Source organism: Oncorhynchus clarkii, chromosome 32, assembly GCF_045791955.1.
Source record: "Oncorhynchus clarkii lewisi isolate Uvic-CL-2024 chromosome 32, UVic_Ocla_1.0, whole genome shotgun sequence".
Lineage (NCBI taxonomy): Eukaryota > Metazoa > Chordata > Actinopteri > Salmoniformes > Salmonidae > Oncorhynchus > Oncorhynchus clarkii.
Genome location: NC_092178.1, coordinates 39,747,460 through 39,770,160, shown reverse-complemented (window position 1 = coordinate 39,770,160; position 22,701 = coordinate 39,747,460). Strand labels below are relative to the sequence as shown.

General features: G+C 43.7%; 1 protein-coding gene across 2 annotated transcripts in view; it reads right to left on the bottom strand.

Moving 5' to 3' along the window:
- The window catches only part of LOC139392466 (protein argonaute-3-like), a 43,526-nt gene extending 41,339 nt beyond the window's left edge, over window positions 1-2,187 (bottom strand). Inside the window, exon 1 of one of the 2 annotated variants that reach the window (XM_071140479.1) lies at window positions 1,619-2,187. In XM_071140479.1, coding sequence (XP_070996580.1) covers window positions 1,619-1,637 — 19 coding nt within the window. In that variant the 5' untranslated portion in view covers window positions 1,638-2,187. The remainder of the gene's footprint in view (window positions 1-1,618) is intronic. The other variant, XM_071140480.1, reaches the window with a different exon arrangement.
- Between the last annotated feature and the right edge of the window lie 20,514 nt (window positions 2,188-22,701).

Here is a 22,701-nt window from a genome sequence, read left to right as displayed (position 1 = left end):
CAAGGACATTACAATGCCTTCAGAAAGTATTCATACCCCTTGACTTATTCCACTTTGTGTTACTGCTTGAATTCAAATTAGATTTGATATATTTGTTTCCTCGCCCATCTACACACAATACACTATAATGACAAGTGAAAACGTGGTGTTTTTAGAAATGTGTTAACATTTATTGAAAATGAAATACAGAAATATCAAATTTTCTTAAGTATTCAAACCCGAGTCAATCAATACATGTTAGAATCACGATTACAGCTGTGAGTCTTTCTGGGTAAGTCTAAGAGCTTTGCACACCTGGATTGTGTAATATTTGCAAATAATTATTTTAAAAAGTCTTCAAGCTCTGTCAAGCTGATTGTTGATCAATGCTAGAGAACCATTTAAGTCTTACCATAGATTTTCAAGAAGATTTAAGCCAAAACTAAACTAACTAGGTCACTCAGGAACATTCAATGTCATCTTGGTAAGCAACTCCAGTGTATATTTGGCTTTGTGTTTTAGGTTATTGTCCTGCTGAAAATGTGAATTTGTCTCCCAGTGTCTGTTGGAAAGCAGACAACCAGGTTTTCCTCTAGAATTTTGCCGATACCTAGCTCTATTCTGTTTTTGTATCCTAAAACACTCCCTGGTCCTTGCCGATGACAAGCATACCCATAACATGATGCAGCCACCACCATGCTTGAAAATATGAAGAGTGGTACTCAGTGATGTGTTGGATTTGCAGTTTTACTTTAGTGCTCTATTGCAAACAGGTTGCATATTTTGGAATATAATTTTTGTACAGGCTTCCTTCTTTTCAAACTGTCATTTAGGTTAGTATTGTGGAATAACTACAATGTTGTTGATCCATCCTCAGTTCTCCCCTCATAGCCATTAAACTCCTGTTCCTGTTTTACAGTCACCATTTGGGCTCATGTTGAAATCCCTGAGCGGTTTCTGTCCTTTCTGGCAACTGAGCAAGAGCTAGCTAGCTAATTTGTCCTGGGATATAAACATTGGGTTGTTATTAGCAACAGCTAACTAAATTGCCATAAATGTTTGCTTTTTGACCGGTCCCCAAATTAATATATTTGGTTCAGAATTTGTTTTGATATTTCAACCTGCTGTCCTGGTAGTGTTTGGTGTGCGTGGACAAAAACAACATGCGTGCAATGGCGAGCAAGCTGTCTGGTCAGCATGTGAGTTTGGTCTTCCAACACGAAGCTTGGGGTTGCTAGGTGATTTGTGACGCAACTGCAAGCACTCTATGGTTCCGTTCGAATCCCCCACTTTTCCTGAGAGATTACATATCAGTAGGTGGCAGCATAGAGACCATGAGAGATGACTGCTCAGAGATTATGTCGCAGCTGGACCCCTCGGTTGAAGGGGACCCGGCAGAGGCTACCAACCAGCAAACAATCTTACCAACGACAGTATATCTGGTCACCCAAATTAGTTTTCTAACCCAGACAGTACAGTGAAAGGACTGAATGAGTTGATATTTAATTTAATCTGATTGGCATAGTAGGTTTGATCGTATGCTATATGCTATAAACTGGTAACGTTAGTCAGCCTACAAAACTTCAACACCAAATGTAACAATTTAATATGGCGTTCCACAGACGATGTAAGAATATACCTGAAGTTCCGATTTCCATTCATGAGGTCTCTGTCCGGATACTCCCCGGCTCCCAATGGTCAAATATCGGCGCAGCTCCTGTTCGCACGACGCTATTTAGTCAGCGCTGTAGCTCTAGTGTTGGAGATTTTCCACCCGAAGACTCTCAAGCCGACACCCCGGCTTCTGTTGCTGATGTGGACACGGGCCGCTTGCGGTGTCCACTTAACCAGAGGTCCTCCCAAATTTCCCCAGTTGTTGTCAACCCGCACAAGTTAAACGACGTATCCCATTATGATCGTTGGAGTATTAATTGTTTCCAGCAGACAAATCTATTTATTTTCAAAGACAAGTCTCTGAAAATATTTCACGGAGACTCGACAGACGGCGCCTATTCCTGAACGGCTTTAATGCTACCTCAATCGTTCGGCGTTTTGCCTCGTCATCAGTTGCCAGGATAATAACAATTACTTGACATTTGTTCTTCGAACGATAAACGTGAACACTTTGCCGCTCTTTTGGTGTTGTTCTGCCGGCAAATTTGTGTTTCACACCCCGGTACGTTCTCGGTACTACCGCTGTGAAGCAGACAAGAATAATTAAGTACTTTCCGGGTCATGGTTTTTGGAATCCTTCAGAATAAGAGTCCTTTCTATACTTTGAAAATTAACAAATATATTTTTGTATTTATATATTTTTTTTAACTAGGCAAGTCAGTTAAGAACAAATTATTATTTACAATGACGGCCTACCCCGGCCAAACCCTAACCCCGATCATGGCTGTTTGTGATACAGCCTGGAATTGAACCAGTGTCTGTAGTGATGCCCCTAGCACTGAGATGCAGTGTCTTAGACCGCTGCGCCACTCAGGAGCCCTTTCACAAATCAGACTGTTGAATAAACTTAATTGAATGTACTTTACCTGTTGTCTCCAGATTTTGTCTTTATGTAGAGGAGGTAATATGAGACGAAATATCCACAGGGAAGTGTTATTACAACGCGAGCGTTGCAAAATAAATGTAGAAATCTATATTATTCAGTTATTGCGCCAACGAGCGCCTGCGTTGCCAAGGGCTAAAATAGAAGTCAGTTCTATTTCTGACGCAGATCGCACTGCAAGTCCTGCCTCTCCCATCTCCTCATTGTTTTACCCATGTGGGTGACTGAAGACAAACGAGATCAGTGACGGTAATGCACCTAATTTATGAAAGTTGCCAATCACAATATAAAGTCAAGAGAAGAAAAAACCTGGAAGGAGGGAGAGAGGACTAGAAACGATTCAGTTGACCGTTTTATGTGTGGATTAATTGGTGGAGTAGAAAACCCTGTGCATTTCAGGTAAAATAACAACTCAACTTTATATCCCAGGACAAATTAGTTAGCAACAGCAAGCTAGCTAACAACATTTCCATAAATGTTTAATGCTTTTTGACCTGTTCCCAAATTAATATATTTGGTTCAGTGTTTGTTTTGATATTTTAACCTGCGTGTCGTGATCGCATTTGGGGTGAGGGGACGAAATACATTTATGCACGATGGCGCATGCTCGCAGCCAGTTTGGGTTCCTTGTTAGCTTGATTTTCAGTAAACTAGTATGTACATTGTGTGTATTTCCTTTATTAAATGTTTTCAATACTGGTGCAATTCGCACGTGACATACACTAGCACAATATCGCAGAGCCTAACCGAACAACAGCTGATTGCGAGGAAACATCACAGATAGAACATAAGGCATATTTCAGTGGATGTATAAATGTGAAGCATCTGATTAGTGTTTCCACTCACTACTAATATGGTAGTCAGAGGAAGCCCACTGGCCAGCAGTGGGAGAAGATGGAACGAGATGGATTTTGGCCAACATTGCAAATTTGAAACATTTGATCTCAATAGTTTTGTTCCCAAAACTAGAATATGTAATGAACAGTGGACTAAGTTTTGTAGACTTTACCCTTTGCTAAAGTTTTTAAAAAGTGCGTTATTTAGTAGGAGTGCAAAGACAAATTGAGTTAAAGCACTCGTTCACTTCATTGAGTAGGCGTTTCCTAACGGAAATATGCAGATGATGCTACAACATGCCAATAGGATCACGCAAGCTCGTGCTTGGCTCTGCCCATCTCCTTGCTTGTTCTGCCCACTATGACTAATTTGCTTCATTAGACCACAGCCAGTCGTTTCCATCTCTTTTGTTTAGATATAACAAATATTTGGAAACGTGCTTCGTTCGACTACCGTCGTTTGGCTATTGTTGACATATTGTGCATCATGTGCAATACGTGAAAGAGATTGAAAATACAAAACAGAATTTACCGGTGCCGTAAAAGTTGGGTAAACAACCATTTCCTGTGGATTCCCTATCTCCACCTCCTACCAACCAAAAGGTACAACCGGTAAAGAAATTGTAAATATAATTTTATTCAACATTCTGGCATCTTCTTCTTTAAGGTTTTATTGGTGACTACATCCAAAAAGGTGTATTGCCGCCACCTACTGGTTGGGGTAAAAACTGAGATACTTTAACAAAAAAAGAACAAGATACAAATTAAACACTCATATTATTCGCACGTGTGCGCCATCGTGCGCAAATTGATTTTGTCTCCCCACACCAAACGCGATCACGACACACAGGTTGCAATATCAAAACAAACTCTGAACCAATTATATTAATTTGGGAACATGTCGAAAAGCATTAAACATTTATGGCAATTTAGCTGGCTAGCTTGCAGTTGCTAGCAAATTTTTCCTATTTAGCTAGCTAGCTTGCTGTTGCTATTTAATTTGTCCTGGGATATAAACATTGAGTTGTTATTTTACTTGAAATGCACATTGTCCTCAACAATTAATCCACACAGAAAACGGTCAACAGAATCGTTTCTAGTCATCTCTCCTCCCAGGCTTCTTTTTCTTCTTTGGACTTTATATTGCGATTGGCAACTAACTTTCATAATAAGGTGCATTACCACAACCGACCTCAGTTCATCTTTCAATCAACCAGATGGGTGTTCCTAAAAACCAATGAGAAGATTGCAAGTGGGTATATGCTTCTAAAAACCAATGAGAAGATGGGAGAGACAAGACTTGCAGTGCGTTCTGCGTAACCAATAAAATCAACTTCTATTTTAGCATCTGCTGCCATAGCTCAGATTTATCAATTGGGCATACCGCAAGCTTTTAATTTTAGAATCCTTTTACATTCAGCTTGTGTCATGTTAATTTAGCTTTTTGCGACCCGCGGAACCAATTTTGCAGAAGACCAAAACATGTAAAATCTTCAAAAATCGCTGCAAGAAGCCGCACCACACTGTCGACAGAGCTCTTATTATCGGATGTATTAGGTTACGAAATCATTATATATTTTTTTTATATAATGTTACTATGTTAGAAAAAGACCCCACTGAACAATTCAGAACATAAAGAATGTATGGGTAAATCCATTTGAATTCAATTACTTTTTGACAGCACCCCTTTTGAGTTGAACGAAACCTTCCATACATATTTGCCCATTGCAGAAGTGCTCAGAAAGGGACTTTTTGGACCTGAATGGCAAACATTCAAGGGATAAAGGTGCTCAAAGTTGACCTATTTTGCATACCACGCCATTCTATGAGACATCCCACTAATTTCCCCCTAACTTCAGACGCCCTCTATAGTGGTTGGAGGACTAAATCACTTTGAGCTCAACATTTTAATGGACTGGAAATTAACAGTACATATTCAGATGGAGTTATCTTTCTAAAATGTATATAGTATGCCAAGTTATTTAGCTACATGAATTTCCCACAACAGTATGGAGAAAGTCAAAAGGAAGCAATGGAGTGAAGTGGACATGTTTCAAGCCATGGAGGAGTGCAGGGCAGGGATGGCTATCTGCCGGGCTGCCAAGGATAGTCATCTTTTGTTTTTAGGACATCACCACATGTATGTGAATTTCATCTGTTAATAACAGTTTTCTTTTCTTATCAACCAAGGTGCATGGTGTACCTCGGCAGACCCTGGCGGAAGGGCTGGGCGGCCGGGTGACCATGGTTGTTGCAGTGGACCGCAAACAAGCTTGCACCAGAGGATTACTATTATCTGGTGCAGTACTGTATCTACTGTGCCAGCTATTGGTTCAGCTTCACCAGAAAGAGGCTGATGAAATACGCCGACAAACTATGCAAGTGTGTTTTATGTGTTTTATACACATATGTTTTATGTGTTCATGTATGAAGAATGCTATGCTGACTGTTCTTAATGTATGTGAGGCCAAAATAAACATCATTCTGGGTGGACATGTTATATTCTATTCTAGGTTTCGGCACCCAAGGGAGACAATCACACCATTGGGGAAGAGGTGACGGGAAATGTTCAGGAGGAGGCCAGACACCCTGGACGGGGGGAGCTATGGACACCTTCTTCACTTCTTATGAGAAGCAATTGGAGGAAAGCTGGTTGAGGGAGAAACCCAGACAAATCTATAACTGCGTTGAGTCTGGGTTTTGTAGCGGCCAGAGCAGGCACAGGTGCCAGAGGAGATACAAGGGCGCAAAACACGTGTACCCGCAGGCTCCGGGTGCCAAGGAGCATATCACAGTGCTTCAACACAGCTGGGGAGGACCTCCCCCTATTTACCATCTACCCCAAGTGTTTCCCCGGAGGCCCCTACACACTGGGAGGGCCCCCCCCCCCCCCAAGCCTTGTATGGACGATCAAACAGTGGCTACATCGACGGGGACCTGTTCAGGAAGTTGTTTAAGCACTTTATCAAGCATGCTGTTGGGTTGTAATTTGAAATACTTGCTACACCATAAGTTAATGGTTATATGTTCGAGGAATGTATATGGTCGGGTCAATGGAGGATGGATATGAACCAGGGCTTGGAGAGTTACTAAGTAAGGGAAAAGGCAATCACATAGTCACTGTTGAGGATGGATAGCTGTGGATTAGCGAGGAATGGGGGGCGAGGTTAGGTAAGGTCACATGAAGGGAGAAGGAACAGTTTATTACCCACATCACTTAACGTCCTGCCTAGCAACAAAGATGTAGTGTTTAGAGAAAAGGAGGAGACTCCGCCTAAAAGGGGGAGGGGGCGTATAAACACTTTTGCTGAAGGAAACATGTCTTTGTTTTATGCAGCTGTGTGACCCGGTGGGTGAATACACTTGGTTTGAGCTTTACTAGTCATCCGTGAGTTTTGCTCAGTTTATTTAGAACCTAAAAGGGTTCACCACAATTTACAGTCAAACTAGAGAGTCCAAAACAGTGAAACAGGAGCCGGCACCAAAAATCAAGGTAGGCACATTTACCACTCATTCTGACATCTTGGGGAGATAAGAGTCGTAGGCTGAACGAATTATAGGATATGGACCTGGAAAGCCTACATTTATTCAGTAATCCCATTGTATTACGACCGGTTGTAGATTAATGGTATATGGTAAGTCCCGGAAGGTAAACCCGAGCAGAGAGTAAGTCCTAGGAGTTAAATCCTGAGTGGTTTGGTTCCTGCGAGTACCATAAAGAGTAGGGTCCCGGAAGGTAAGCCCGAGCAGGCTGGTACCTGCAAAGGGTCCATCCTAGGGGGTAAATCCCGAGTTGGGTTGGCTCCCTACTAGACCCGGAAGGGGGGTGAAAGCCCAGCCGTGGTGGCCGTGAGGCCGTAGAGTCTGTGTGTGTATGGATAAATTGTCATGCTTAGGTAGGTTGTGGAGAATAAGTCCACGTGATAAAAGGTTGCATATAATTTCTGGAGGAGAGCCACATTCATACATTCATGGTTAGAAAAGTAAGAAGATATTCAAACGTTGTTTGAAAGTGATTTATGTGGATTAACACTAGCAATAAAGAGAGAGATTGGTTTATTCCCTATTGGGACAGGGAACACTGACAGATTACATGGAAATAGGAAACGACTGTGAATAATTTCGGTAATGTGTGTTGTTAACAACAGTGATATTTCAGCCGTAACACTGGTATAAGACATTATGTCAACAGTAATCTCCAACAGTAAATTGACTTTTCAGTACTGGTTCTAATAAAAGGTATTAGGTGCTGTGACCAATTAATAGGCACAAATACCATAACTACTCCCCGGAGAAGTGCGTATCGCTACCTTTGAAAATAGTTAAGACTCCTTGCAAGCTCGGGGGAGAATTAGAGTTAATATTGTGAGTAATTGTTAGTAGAGTTTTGAAAAAGCAATTCTGTCGAGTGACAGCATTTGGGTTACCAAACCTAAAATGACCTTTTAACAATTTTGAACATTAAGGGCATGGTAGGACAGTGGTCTTAGCATTATCATGTTTTGTTTGTAATTAAAATGTTTGTGTTGCTGATTAAGTTTAGCATAAGTGAATACTAACGAAATGTACACTTTCTCTTCCAGGAGAGTATGGGGGGGTCATTATCTCTCTCTTTGAAGTGTTTCCTGAGACTGTCCTGGAAGAGCAGTTAGTGAAATTCTACAGTTTTATAAAGTATAAAGGTATACGGATCCGGCCGCAAAGGGAGCTCCCAGATAAGGAAGGCCTGGCCATTTGTGTGTTTTTGCTCCATGTTTTACCACACACACACACGCACACACACGCACACACACACACACACACACACACACACACACACACACACACACACACACACACACACACACACACACACACACACACACACACACACAACAACAACAACGGTTATGAATATTAGTTAGTGGTGTTAGTACCGTGTTTGATTTATTGTGTAGGGTCTTTTGAATTTGGTTATAAATTGGGTATGCAGAATGATGGAAATGTTTGAAATTGTTTTTAAACCGAGGGAAAGAAAATACTTAATGGTGTTGAATGACCTTTGTTCTAACTTTCTGGTGAGGCCTGATCAACCTCACTAGAAAGGATAGAGACGTTGGGTGAGATTTAAGTATAATATGAAGAAGTGTATAGCTGTTTATGTTTTGGTTTTTAACTTTGTTTCGATACAAATCTCACCAGATTGGGTCTACTGTATGGTCGGGGTTTCTCCCTAAGGGTTAGCTCTCCAAATCCCTGACCCGGTAACTGCAGTGAGATTGCCAGTATGATAAGGGTGTATAAGCCAATTTGGAAAATATTGTCAGCAGTGTGTTGGTATGCTCTTTAACATTTAGAAATGTTGTATTAAGAAAATTAGGAAGGTAATAATTTGCCATTCGGTAAATAGTTGTTTGGGTTTTCCAATTCAGAAATTCCTTAAACTTTTGTTTTGGTCTATCCTCTCTCAAAGTTATGGTGATAGCATGGAGAGAGATCCCGTCCAATCTTCTTTCATGATGCTGGTGTACTGGTTGAAAAATGAACAAGTTATAATGGAATGTAAAAGACAGCTGCCTCTGATTGAGAACCATACCAGGCCAAACACAGAAATCCCAAATCATAGAAAAAGGAACATAGACAACCCACCCAACTCACGCCCTGACCATACTAAAACAACGACATAACAAAATAACTAAGGTCAGAACGTGACAGTCCCCCCCCCCCCCCCCCCCCCCCAAAGGTCCGGACTCCGGCCGCAAAACCTGAACCTATAGGGGAGGGTCTGGGTGGGTGTCTGTCCGCGGTGGTGGCTCTGGCGCGGGATGTGGACCCCACTCCACCATAGTCTTTCTCCGTCTCTTTAACCGCCTCCGTGGCCTCTTTAGAGCGACCCTCGCCGCCGCCGACGGACTGGGGACCCAAGCCACGGGCAGTTCCTGGCTGACGGACGGCTCTGGCATCTCCTGACTGACTGGCGGCTCTGGCAGCTCCTGACAGACGGGCAGCTCTGGCAGCTCAGGACAGACGGGCGGCTCTGGCAGCTCAGGACAGACGGGCGGCTCTGGCAGCTCAGGACAGAGGGGCGGCTCTGGCAGCTCAGGACAGACGGGCGGCTCTGGCAGCTCAGGACAGACGGGCGGCTCTGGCAGCTCAGGACATATGGGAGACTCTGGCAGCGTTAGACAGGAGGAAGACTCTGGCAGCGCTGAGCAGGCGGAAGCACCTTTAGGGAGGAGACGGAGAGACAGCCTGGTGCGGGGGGCTGCCACTGGAGGGCTGGTGCGTGGAGGAGGCACCGGATAGACCGGACCGTGGAGGCGCACTGGAGGTCTTGAGCACCGAGCCTGCCCAACCCTACCTGGCTGAATGCTCCCTGTAGCCAGGCCAGTGCGGCGAGGTGGAATAGCCCGCCCTGGGCTGTGCTGGTGAACCGGGGACACCATGCGTAAGGCTGGTGCCATGTACCCCGGCCTGAGGAGACGCACTGGAGACCAGATGCGCTGAGCCGGCTTCATGGCACCTGGCTCGATGCCCACTCTAGCCCGGCCGATACGAGGCGCTGCTATGTACCGCACCGGGCTATGCCTGCGCACCGGGGACACTGTGCGCCTCACGGCATAACTCGGTGCCTGCCCGGTCCCCCTCTCTCCATGGTAAGCACAGGGAGTTGGCTCAGGTCTCCTTCCTGACTTAGCAACACTCCCCGTGTGCCCCCTCCAAGACATTTTTGGGGCTGCCTCTCGGGCTTCCAACCACGCTGCCGTGCTGCCTCCTCATACCACCGCCTCTCGGCTTTCGATGCCTCCAGCTCTGCCTTTGTGCGACGATATTCCCCAGCCTGTGCCCAGGGTCCTTTGCCGTCCAAAATCTCCTCCCATGTCCAGGAGTCTGGAGTTCGCTGCTGCTGCCTGTTACCACGCTGCTTGGTCCTTTGGTGGTGGGTGATTCTGTAATGATTTTCCTCTTCTTCTGACGAGGAGTAAGAGAGGTCGGACCAATGTGCAGCGTGGTAAGTGTCCATTTTAATATATAAAACAGAACACTACAAAAATACAAAATAACAACGTGAATGAACAAACGAAAATCGAAACAGTCCCTTGTGGTACAAACACAGACACAGGAAACAATCACCCACCACTCAAAAGTGAAACCAGGCTACCTAAGTATGGTTCTCAATCAGGGACAACGAATGACAGCTGCCTCTGATTGAGAACCATACCAGGCCAAACACAGAAATCCCAAATCGTAGAAAAAGGAACATAGACAACCCACCCAACTCACGTCCTGACCATACTAAAACAAAGACATAAAAAAAGAACTAAGGTCAGAACGTGACAGCATTGAGATACCGATCTGTTATTAACTGCCTTCATTTTGCTGGACCCCAGGAAGAGTATGGGATCCATAATAAATACAAACAGAAACATGCCACTCGCGAAAGTAAACAGGGACAAATGGGACGTAATGAGAAAAGTTCCTATCTTGTAGTACATACTGTTTATATATTTTCCCTGTTTTGTAAATGTACATTCTAACTGTCGGTGTGTGCTAAATTGAGGGTCTCAAATTCGAGTGATCAACTCAAAGCGAAGCACTAAGGACTGTCATTCTAAAATTGGGTTGGATAATTTATCAAGTGTTTTATTGTGATTCGGAAAAGAGTGAAAGAGAGAGGGCACAGCCCTAAACTGTGAGCAGAGCACAAAGTGAGGGGAGGGTGTACTGCTCAAATTTATTGAGTCTAGGGAGGGTTTTCCTCCCTTTAAACCTTATTTTATCATGTCCTCCGAGAGGGAGGTTATTACAGAACCCACCAGATAATAGCTTGGGCTAACCATGATGGGGTATTTTGAGAGTAGGGGTTTTGTTTTACAATGTCATCAGAATCCTAATCAGTGGCAATTTTAGAATGTAAATCTTGGTGGGGCAAACTCCTCCAAAAATGTTTAGATGCATGCCAGCAAAGACACTACACAACATTAAACAATACGTTAATTACACTCTAACGGTGACAAGTGGTGCCGACAAACTGCTAGGTCCTAAATAAAGCTGTCCCAACAGCAGAGCTTTCTTTCCAGCACAATGGAGTGAATCCTCACCACTGCTACACCTGGCTATCAGCGGAGCCTTGTTTGGCAGTGAAACAATTAATTCAGCCTCGTTTACTGACTTTTTAAGCTGATATGGCTGACAATTGACATGTACAAACTACGGCATAAGGGAACGATGAGCGGATAAGAGGCATTCCGTAATTTCGATTAAGACTAATGAGCGAGCGACGATGGACGTAGTCGATATAACTATGTGCACTTTTGAAATGTACAGCGACAGAATGCAGAACATGGACTGCTCTTACAGTAAGTCAGAACCGTAGGATAAATAAAGGGGGCATATAAGCAGACAATGAAACCTCTTACAATATTAGATGATGACATTTCTCAAAAACAGGTTATAGGCTACATGTGCAGCATCACCGAGTCAGAACAGTAACGTTAGGCGAAATTGAGAGGTGAAAATAGACCAAATTATTAGGGTGAGGCACATGGGCTACTAACAGCTTACTACATAACATACTTAGGCATACTGCAGCTAAGAAAGTAATACTATCTCCCTTGCATGTTTTATAATTTATGCAGCAGCATACAATACATTTTTGGGCTCACCTTGGCTTGTGATGTGCCCACTTAAACTTGAAGGAGGCTCAGCGGTTTTGTCATCAAATTTTGTCATCAAAGTTCGGCATTCTCTGGATTAATGGTGGGTACTCAGGAAAAAAAACACACAGCCACTCAATTGAATAGCAGGCTACTCGTTGCATTGCACTGCTTGCAGTTAGCCACGGATTCGTTCCAAATGACTCATTTTACTTTGCAACTCTGCCTAGAAGACCAGCATCCCGGAGTCGTCTCTTCACTGTTGACGTTGAGACGGGTGTTTTGTGGGTACTATTTAATGAAGCTGCCAGTTGAGGACTTGTGAGGCGTCTGTTTCTCAAACTAGACACTCTAATGTACTTGTCCTCTTGCTCAGTTGTGCACCGGGGCCTCCCACTCCTCTTTCTATTCTGGTTAGGGACAGTTTGCGCTGTTCTGTGAAGGCAGTAGTACACAGTTTTACGAGATCGTCAGTTTCTTGGCAATTTCTCGCATGGAATAGCCTTCATTTCTCAGAACAAGAATAGACTGACGAGTTTCAGATTAAAGTACTTTGTTTCTGTCCATTTTGAGCTTGTAATCGAACCCACAAATGATGACGCTCCAGATACTCAATTAGTCTAAAGAAGGCCCGTTTTATTGCTTCTTTAATCAGAACAACAGTTTTCAGCCGTGCTAACATTATTGCAGAAGGGTTTTCTAATGATCAATAAATCTTTCAAAATGCTTAACTTGGATTAGCTAACACAGCGTGCCATTGGAACATGCTGATAACGGGCCTATGTAGATATTCCATAAAAAATCAGCCGTTTCCAGCTACAATAGTCATTTACAACATTAACAATGTCACACTGTATTTCTGATCAATTTGATGTTATTTTAATGGACACATTAAAGGACATTTCTAAGTGACCCCAAACTTTTGAACGGAAGTGTATTTCCAACAATCCTTCCTCTGGACAATGATCACTCTCATATTCCACAACACCTAGAAAACATATTGATTTGAACAGGGAAGCTTTAACATTAGGATCAGTGGTGACCCGTCATTCAGGGCAAGGTTTTGAGCCCCACATTTTTAGCAAAAAACATGTGGGCCTCAAAACCCTGCCCTGAATGACGGATTGCCAGTGATCCTAATGTTAAAGCGCATCAATACATGGATTGGATTGCTGGATGATACAGTACAATTACATACAAGGTTCATAGTTCGTGTCTTGCTTTGACACCCAAGGATGAGGATGAAGGAGACTGGCATGGAGACTAGCATCCCATTGGCATAGAATAGAACGAATGGACGGTTCTTGTCCCAGTCTCATTCGCATCAAGGATGGTACATGTATTTTCTCTCTTCCCTGTTCAAATGAATATGTTTTCTGGGTGTCGTGGAACATGAGTGATCATTGTTCCAGAGGAGTGATTGTTGGAAATTGAGTAATTGATTTGAGAATGTTTTAGTATGTTTATAATTATAGAAGTGGATTAGCAGTAGTGACTAATGTGTTATGATTTATGTGTAAATGTATTTGAGGCAAGGTACATAGGGGGCATGTGTTTGAGACAGAATGTCTGCATAAGGGTGTTAATTGCAAAGGCCGGAGGACCGACATCAGTGTATTCTGTGGAGTCCCAAAAACCAAGAAGTTAGAGTTACAGGGAATTGGGAAATGACTGGAGCGGAGATCTATGTGGTTCCTAAATTAAGGAAGAGAAGTTCCTGCAGAGTGTAATTAAGAAACATGTGACTCAGAGTTTTGTGAGGTTGGATACTCTTCCAACGCCATTTCTCCCCCATTTCTAACAGCCAGCAAACACTTGACATATCTCCCAGAAGATTGGGCCCGAGTGATGGTGACAGGAAGGCGTCAGAAGGGGGCTGCTTATATAACGCTGAGACCCAAAGTTTACACTGGTGCTGTAGGTTTCCGGGAGGGCAGGCAGTGTGTCGCCGGTGATGCGTTGGGCAGACCACACCACCCTCTGGAGAGCCCTGCGATTCCGTGTGGTGCAGTTGCTGTACCAGGCGGTTCGGCAGTTGCTGTACCAGTTTCGGAGGAAGGGAGTATCTGAAAGATTCAGTCCTAAATCTATCGGGGAACAACAAAGGCAATAGGAGATCAGGAGCAGGAGACAATCAATGCAATAGCTATTTTCACAGCAGTCTCTGTAGGGACAGTAACTGAAGGATGCCATAGTAACAGCATGGAACTGGACTATAGCGCAAATGAGGAATATTTTGAAGTATGCATCATGGGCAGTGTTAGTGGTAGCATTGTTGGGATAGCATCTTTTGAGGGCATTGATGTTGAAATGTATAAACAGTGCTGAGTTACCACAACAGTAGGTAAAGTTGATTAGGGCCACCGCACGTGTATATCGGGAGGCCATGGAGGAGGAAGGAGATGGAGAGCGAAGTGAAAATAACATGACTTGAGAACATCTCGTGTAACCTATGGCCAGAAGGGGAAGACTGGGTGAAAGCATGAGGAGTTTTTTTAGGGCCTTCATTTTTGTGGAACGCAGCAGAAAATGATCCCGAAGGTATAGAGTCAGGCAAAGAGAGAGTGGGAATTGTCATGTCATCAAACTTTGTTTTTTCCAAATACACTGCTCAAAAAAATAAAGGGAACACTTAATCATTTTTGTGGAACGCAGCAGAAAATGATCCCGAAGGTATAGAGTCAGGCAAAGAGAGAGTGGGAATTGTCATGTCATCAAACTTTGTTTTTTCCAAATACACTGCTCAAAAAATAAAGGGAACACTTAAACAACACAATGTAACTCCAAGTCAATCACACTTCTGTGAAATCAAACTGTCCACTTAGGAAGCAACACTGATTGACAATAAATTTCACATGCTGTTGTGCAAATGGAATAGACAACAGGTGGAAATTATAGGCAATTAGCAAGACACCCCCAATAAAGGAGTGGTTCTGCAGGTGGTGACCACAGACCACTTCTCAGTTCCTATGCTTCCTGGCTGATGTTTTGGTCACTTTTGAATGCTGGCGGTGCTTTCACTCTAGTTGTAGCATGAGACGGAGTCTACAACCCACACAAGTGGCTCAGGTAGTGCAGCTCATCCAGGATGGCACATCAATGCGAGCTGTGGCAAGAAGGTTTGCTGTGTCTGTCAGCGTAGTGTCCAGAGCATGGAGGCGCTACCAGGAGACAGGCCAGTACATCAGGAGACGTGGAGGAGGCCGTAGGAGGGCAACAACCCAGCAGCAGGACCGCTACCTCCGCCTTTGTGCAAGGAGGTGCAGGTGGAGCACTGCCAGAGCCCTGCAAAATGACCTCCAGCAGGCCACAAATGTGCATGTGTCTGCTCAAACGGTCAGAAACAGACTCCATGGGGGTGGTATGAGGGCCCGACGTCCACAGGTGGGGGTTGTGCTTACAGCCCAACACTGTGCAGGACGTTTGGCATTTGCCAGAGAACACCAAGATTGGCAAATTCGCCACTGGCGCACTGTGCTCTTCACAGATGAAAGCAGGTTCACACTGAGCACATGTGACAGACGTGACAGAGTCTGGAGAAGCCGTGGAGAACGTTCTGCTGCCTGCAACATCCTCCAGCATGACCGGTTTGGCGGTGGGTCAGTCAAGGTGTGGGGTGGCATTTCTTTGGGGGGCCGCACAGCCCTCCATGTGCTCGCCAGAGGTAGCCTGACTGCCATTAGGTACCGAGATGAGATCCTCAGACCCCTTGTGAGACCATATGCTGGTGCGGTTGGCCCTGGGTTCCGCCTAATGCAAGACAATGCTAGACCTCATGTGGCTGGAGTGTGTCAGCAGTTCCTGCAAGAGGAAGGCATTGATGCAATGGATTGGCCCGCCCGTTCCCCAGACCTGAATCCAATTGAGCACATCTGGGACATCATGTCTCGCTCCATCCACCAACGCCACGTTGCACCACAGACTTTCCAGGAGACCATCCGCCACCTCATCAGGAGCATGCCCAGGCGTTGGAAAGTCTGTGTTGTAGGGAGGTCATGCACTTGGAGGCCACACACACTACTGAGCCTCATTTTGACTTGTTTTAAGAACATTTCATCAAAGTTGGATCAGCCTGTAGTCTGGTATTCGACTTTAATTTTGAGTGTGACTCCAAATCCAGACCTACATGGGTTGATACATTTAATTTCCATTGATCATTTTTGTGTGATTTTGTTGTCAGCACATTCAACTATGTAAAGACAAAAGTATTTAATAAGAATATTTCATTCATTCAGATCTGTCTGCAGTCCTCATGCCTCCTTGCAGCATGACTATGGCACGTTCACGCAGATGAGCAGGTACGCTGGCCATCTTTCTTTTGGTGTTTTTCAGAGTCAGTATTAAGGCCTCTTTAGTGTCCTAAGTTTTCATAACTGTGAACTTAATTGCCTACCGTCTGTAAGCTGTTAGTGTCTTAACGACCTTTCAGTCAGGAAGTTAAAGCTTGGTTGCAAATGGGTCTTCCAAATGGACAATGACCCCAAGCATACTTCCAAAGTTGTCAAAAAGGCTTAAGGACAACAAAGTCAAGGTATTGGAGTGGCCATCACAACGCCCTGACCTCAATCCCATAGAAACTTTGTGGGCAGAACTGAAAAAGCCTGTGCGAGCAAGGAGGCCTACAAACCTAACTCAGTTACACCACCTCTGTCAGGAGGAATGGGCCAAAATTCACCCAACTTATTGTGGGAAGCTTGAGGAAGGCTACCCGAAAAGTTTGACCCAAGTGAAACAATTTAAAGACAATGCTGCAAAATACTAATTGAGTGTATGTAAACTTCTGACCCATATGATGAACGAAATTAATATAATTCTCTCTACTATTATTCTAACATTTCACATTTTTAATTAAAGGTGGTGATCCTAACTGACATGGAATTTTTACTTGATTTAAATATCAGGAATGGTACATTTAAACTGAGTTTAAATGTATTTGGCTTCAACTGTATGTAAAATAGTCTAGGAAACTTGACCGAAGAAGAGAGAGAAGAACAATTTCCTCTCACCATTATAGATACCTCTAAAGTATCTGTTCCAGTGACCTTCTCCATTCTGGAGAACATTATTATTATTATTATTTTTAATTTTACCCCTTTTTCTCCCCAATTTTGTAGTAGCTACTATCTTGTCTCATCGCTACAACTCCCATACGGGCTCGGGAGAGATAAAGGTTGAAAGACATGCGTCCTCCGATACACAACCCAACCAAGCTTCTTAACACAACCCGGAAGCCAGCCGCACCAATGTGTCGGAGGAAACACCATGCACCTGGCAACCTTGGTTAGCGCGCACTGCGCCCGGCCCGCCACAGGAGTTGCTGGTGCACGATGAGACAAGGATTTCCCTACCAGCCAAACCCTCCCTAACCCGGACGACGCTAGGCCAATTGTGCGTCGCACCAGGTTACGACAGAGCCTGGGCGCGAACCCAGAGTCTCTGGTGGCACAGCTGGCGCTGCAGTACAGCACCCTTAACCACTGCGCCACCCGGGAGGCCCTGGAGAACATTTTCTTATCAAACGACCATTGGTAGTCTGACGTATCCATTATAACAGACACTCCAAGAACAAAGGGAATAAGTAAGCTACAACTACAAAATACTTTGATCTCTGGTGGACAAACCAGAGACTTTCTGTCGACTGACTCTCCAGAAGACGGACCGGCGATTTCAACAAAGGCATACAATCGTAAATATGTCAATTGTAATTATTTTTGAATGAGTTGTTCATGTGCAAAGTAAAAGCATTTCTATGTTCATAGTTATCAGCTGTGTGTACTATAGTGAAGTCCTTTGTCTTTCATCCCACTCTTTCTTACATGCCCCTCCAATTTCATTTTGTGTAACAAGCCATCATATCGGTTTAGTCCACTAGGGACTTTTCATTGGAATATGTAGTAATCAATGTGTATGTCACACCCTGATCTATTTCACCTGTCTTTGTGATTGTCTCCACCCCCTCCAGGTGTCACCCATCTTCCCCATTATCCCCTGTGTATTTATACCTGTGTTCTCTGTTTGTCTGTTGCCAGTTTGTCTTGTTTGTCAAGCCAACCAGCGTTTTGTGTCAGCTTCTGCTTTTTCCCAGTCTCTCTTTTCTCGTCCTCCTGGTTTTTGACCCTTGCCTGTCCTGACAAGGTACCCACCAGCCTGACCACTCTTCCTGAGCCCGCCTGCCGTCCTGTACCTTTGCCCCACCTCTGGATTATCTACCTCTGCCTAACCTGAGCCTGCCTGCCGTCCTGTACATTTGCCCCTGTAAACATTGTCACTTCGACACAGTCTGCATCGCGGTCTTACCTTGATAGCTGAAGTTTAACCTATTCTGTTTGTGTTTATGTAATTCTGTGTGATTATTTAGTTAGTTAGTAAATATATAATTAAGCCAATAGTATATCGCTGATTCATAATTTATGCTAGGGTTCGTGCAGATATCCAAGAGTTTGCGACATTCAGAATATGACTGAGGTAATAATACATTAATAATTGACTGTAATCGATAACGTATGAAAATATCAGAAGAGAGTTACATTCGGGAAATAGTAACTCTTTAAACAACATTTTCCTGTGGTGCCCCAACTTCCTAGTTAATTGTTGACATGATTAGTTTAATCATGTAATAATTACACATAGAGAATTGATTCAATAATATAACAGTCTTCATATTAATGATAGTCCAAGACATGACAGCCACTTTGCAAATGCGATGATATGCATACAATGCTTTAATTTAAAGGTGATTTTTTTCTCTATCATGGTTTCTGCTACTGAGGAACTCCCCAGGTCACCCCACTCTCGCGCTCACCTTTTGTTCCGGCACCTCACAAATTTACAAATTAAGCATTGGCATTGGGCAGACCGCACCACCCTCTGGAGAGCCCTAAGGTTGCAGGCGGTGCAGTTGCCATACCAGGTGGTGATACAGCCCGACAGGATGCTCTCAATGGTGCATCTGTAAAAGTCTGTGAGGGTCTTAGGAGCCAAGCCAAATTTTCTCAGCCTCATGAGGATGAAGAGGCGATGTTGCGCCTTCTTCACCACATTGTCTGTATAGGTGGACCATTTCAGATGATCAGTGATGTGTATGATGCAGAACTTGAGAAGCTTTTCACCTTCTCCACTGCAGTCTCATTGATGTGGATGGGGGAGTGCTCCCTGTGCTGTCTCTTGAAATCCAGGATCAGCTCCTTTGTTTTGTTGACGTTAAGGGAGAGGTTATTTTCCTGGCACCACTCTGCCACCCTCACCTCCTCCCTGTAGGCTGTCCCGTCATTGTTGGTAATCAGGCCTACGTCTGTCCTACCTTCACCACCTGGGAGCAGCCCGTCAAGGAAGTCCAGGACCCAGTTGCACAGGGCGGGGTTCAGACCCAGGGCCTCGAGATTAATGATGAGCTTGGAGGGTACTATGGTGTTGAATGCTGAGCTGTAGTCAATGAACAGCATTCTTACATACAGCATCAGTCAACAGTTTGGACACACCTACTCATGTCTTTATTTTTACTATTTTGTACATTGTAGATTAATAGTGAAGACATCAAAACTATGAAATAACACATATGGAATCATGTAGTAACCAAAAAAGAAAATGTTAAACAAATCAAAAGGGAGGTTTCTGAGTCAAAGGTGAACAAGGTGATTAGCTCACTAAAGAACTCTAAAGCCAAAGATGTGTTTGGGATGGACTCTACCTTTCTTAAAAACTACAAAGAGTCACTCATTGGCCCCATTACTAAGGTCACCAGCACATCTATTGGTCTCGGTGTGTTTCCAAGGGTATGGAAGTCGGCCATAATAACGGCCATCTTTAAATCAGGCGACCCTGCTGACGTGAGTAACTACAGGCCCATTAGTATACTACCTGTGGTGTCAAAGGTTGTTGAAAAGTGTGTAGCAGAACAACTGATTGCCCACCTCAACGACAGCCCCTTCACATTACACTCCATGCAGTTTGGCTTCAGAGCGAAACACTCCACAGAAACGGCCAACTGCTTTCTTCTGGAAAATGTGAAGTCCAAGATGGACAAAGGGGGTGCTGTTGGGGCTGTGTTTCTGGACCTAAGGAAGGCTTTTGATACTGTTAACCATGAGATTCTCATCACAAAATTGTCCAAGTTCAACTTTTCCCCTGATGCCTTGAGATGGATGAAATCATACCTTGAAGGCAGAACTCAGTGTGTCAGAGTGAGCAATGAGCTGTCGCCCACTCGTAGCTATGATGTGGGCGTGCCCCAAGGGTCAATACTGGGGCCCCTCCTGTTCAGCCTGTACATTAATGATCTGCCTTCTGTCTGTACTGGGTCTGAAGTTCAAATGTATGCAGATGATACAGTGATATATGTGCATGCAAAGAGCAAACAACAAGCTGCACAAGAACTCACTACTGTAATGGTCCAGGTTACAAAGTGGCTCAGTGACTCGTGTTTGCATCTCAATGTGAAAAAAACTGTTTGCATGTTCTTCACAAAGAGGGCAACAGATGCTACTGAGCCAGATGTCTATGTGTCAGGGGAGAAGCTCCAGGTGGTATCCGATTTTAAGTACCTTGGCATCATACTTGATTCCAACCTCTCTTTTAAAAAGCATGTGAAAAAGGTAATTGAAATAACCAAATTCAACCTAGCTAATTTCCGATTTATACGAAATTGTTTGACTACAGAGGTAGCAAAACTGTACTTCAAATCTATGATACTCCCCCACTTAACATACTGCTTGACTAGTTGGGCCCAAGCTTGCTGTACAACATTAAAACCTATTCAGTCTGTCTACAAACAGGCTCTCAAAGTGCTTGATAGGAAGCCCAATAGCCATCATCATTGTCACATTCTTAGAAAGCTTGAGCTCTTGAGTTGGGAAAATCTTGTGCAATACACCGACGCATGTCTTGTATTCAAGATCCTTAATGGCCTGGCTCCCCCTCCACTCAATATTTTTGTTAAACAGAAAACCCAGACATATGGCAGCAGATCCACAAGGTCTGCCATGAGAGGTGACTGTATAGTTCCCCTAAGGAAAAGCACCTTTAGTAAATCTGCATTCTCTGTGAGAGCTTCCCATGTCTGGAATACACTGCCATCAGACACACATAACTGCACCACATATCACACTTTCACAAAATGCTTGAAGACATGGCTAAAGGTCAATCAGATTTGTGAACATGGTCCCTAGCTGTGTGTTGCCGCTTTCCATGTTGTCTGTTGTCTGTAGCTTGTGAGGTGTGGAAACACTTTGTTGCTTTTATGAATTTTGTCTTGCTGCTTTTTGTTTTATGTTGCTCTGTATGCTACGTCTTGCTTGTCCTCTGTTGCCCTGTCTGTATGCTATGTCTTGCTTGTCCTATGTTGCTATGTCTTGCTTGTTCTATGCTGCTATTGTCTATATTGTAATTGTTTTTAATAACCTGCCCAGGGACTGCGGTTGAAAATTAGCCGGCTGGCTAAAACCGGCACTTTTACTGAAACGTTGATTAATGTGCACTGTCCCTGTAAAAATAAAAATAAATAAAATAAACTCATTTTGACATTGACATTTTAGATTCTTCAAAGTAGCCACCCTTTGCCTTGATGACAGCTTTACATACTCTTGGCATTCTCTCAACCAGCTTCACCTGGAATGCTATTCATGCTACGGGGTGATAGTCATTTAGTTCAGTTACATTTGCTTTCTTCGGTACAGGAACAATGGTGGATATCTTGAAGCAAGTGGGGGCATGATAAGGGAATGTACAGTGCCTTGCGAAAGTATTCGGCCCCCTTGAACTTTGCGACCTTTTGCCACATTTCAGGCTTCAAACATAAAGATATAAAACTGTATTTTTTTGTGAGGAATCAACAACAAGTGGGACACAATCATGAAGTGGAACGACATTTATTGGATATTTCAAACTTTTTTAACAAATCAAAAACTGAAAAATTGGCTGTGCAAAATTATTCAGCCCCCTTAAGTTAATACTTTGTAGCGCCACCTTTTGCTGCGATTACAGCTGTAAGTCGCTTGGGGTATGTCTCTATCAGTTTTGCACATCGAGAGACTGACATATTTTCCCATTCCTCCTTGCAAAACAGCTCGAGCTCAGTGAGGTTGGATGGAGAGCATTTGTGAACAGCAGTTTTCAGTTCTTTCCACAGATTCTCGATTGGATTCAGGTCTGGACTTTGACTTGGCCATTCTAACACCTGGATATGTTTATTTTCGAACCATTCCATTGTAGATTTTGCTTTATGTTTTGGATCATTGTCTTGTTGGAAGACAAATCTCCGTCCCAGTCTCAGGTATTTTGCAGACTCCATCAGGTTTTCTTCCATTTGGCTCCATCCATCTTCCCATCAATTTTAACCATCTTCCCTGTCCCTGCTGAAGAAAAGCAGGCCCAAACCATGATGCTGCCACCACCATGTTTGACAGTGGGGATGGTGTGTTCAGCTGTGTTGCTTTTACGCCAAACATGACATTTTGCATTGTTGCCAAAAAGTTCCATTTTGGTTTCATCTGACCAGAGCACCTTCTTCCACATGTTTGGTGTGTCTCCCAGGTGGCTTGTGGCAAACTTTAAATGATACTTTTTATGGATATCTTTAAGAAATGGCTTTCTTCTTGCCACTCTTCCATGAAGGCCAGATTTGTGCAATATATGACTGATTGTTGTCCTATGGACAGAGTCTCCCACCTCAGCTGTAGATCTCTGCAGTTCATCCAGA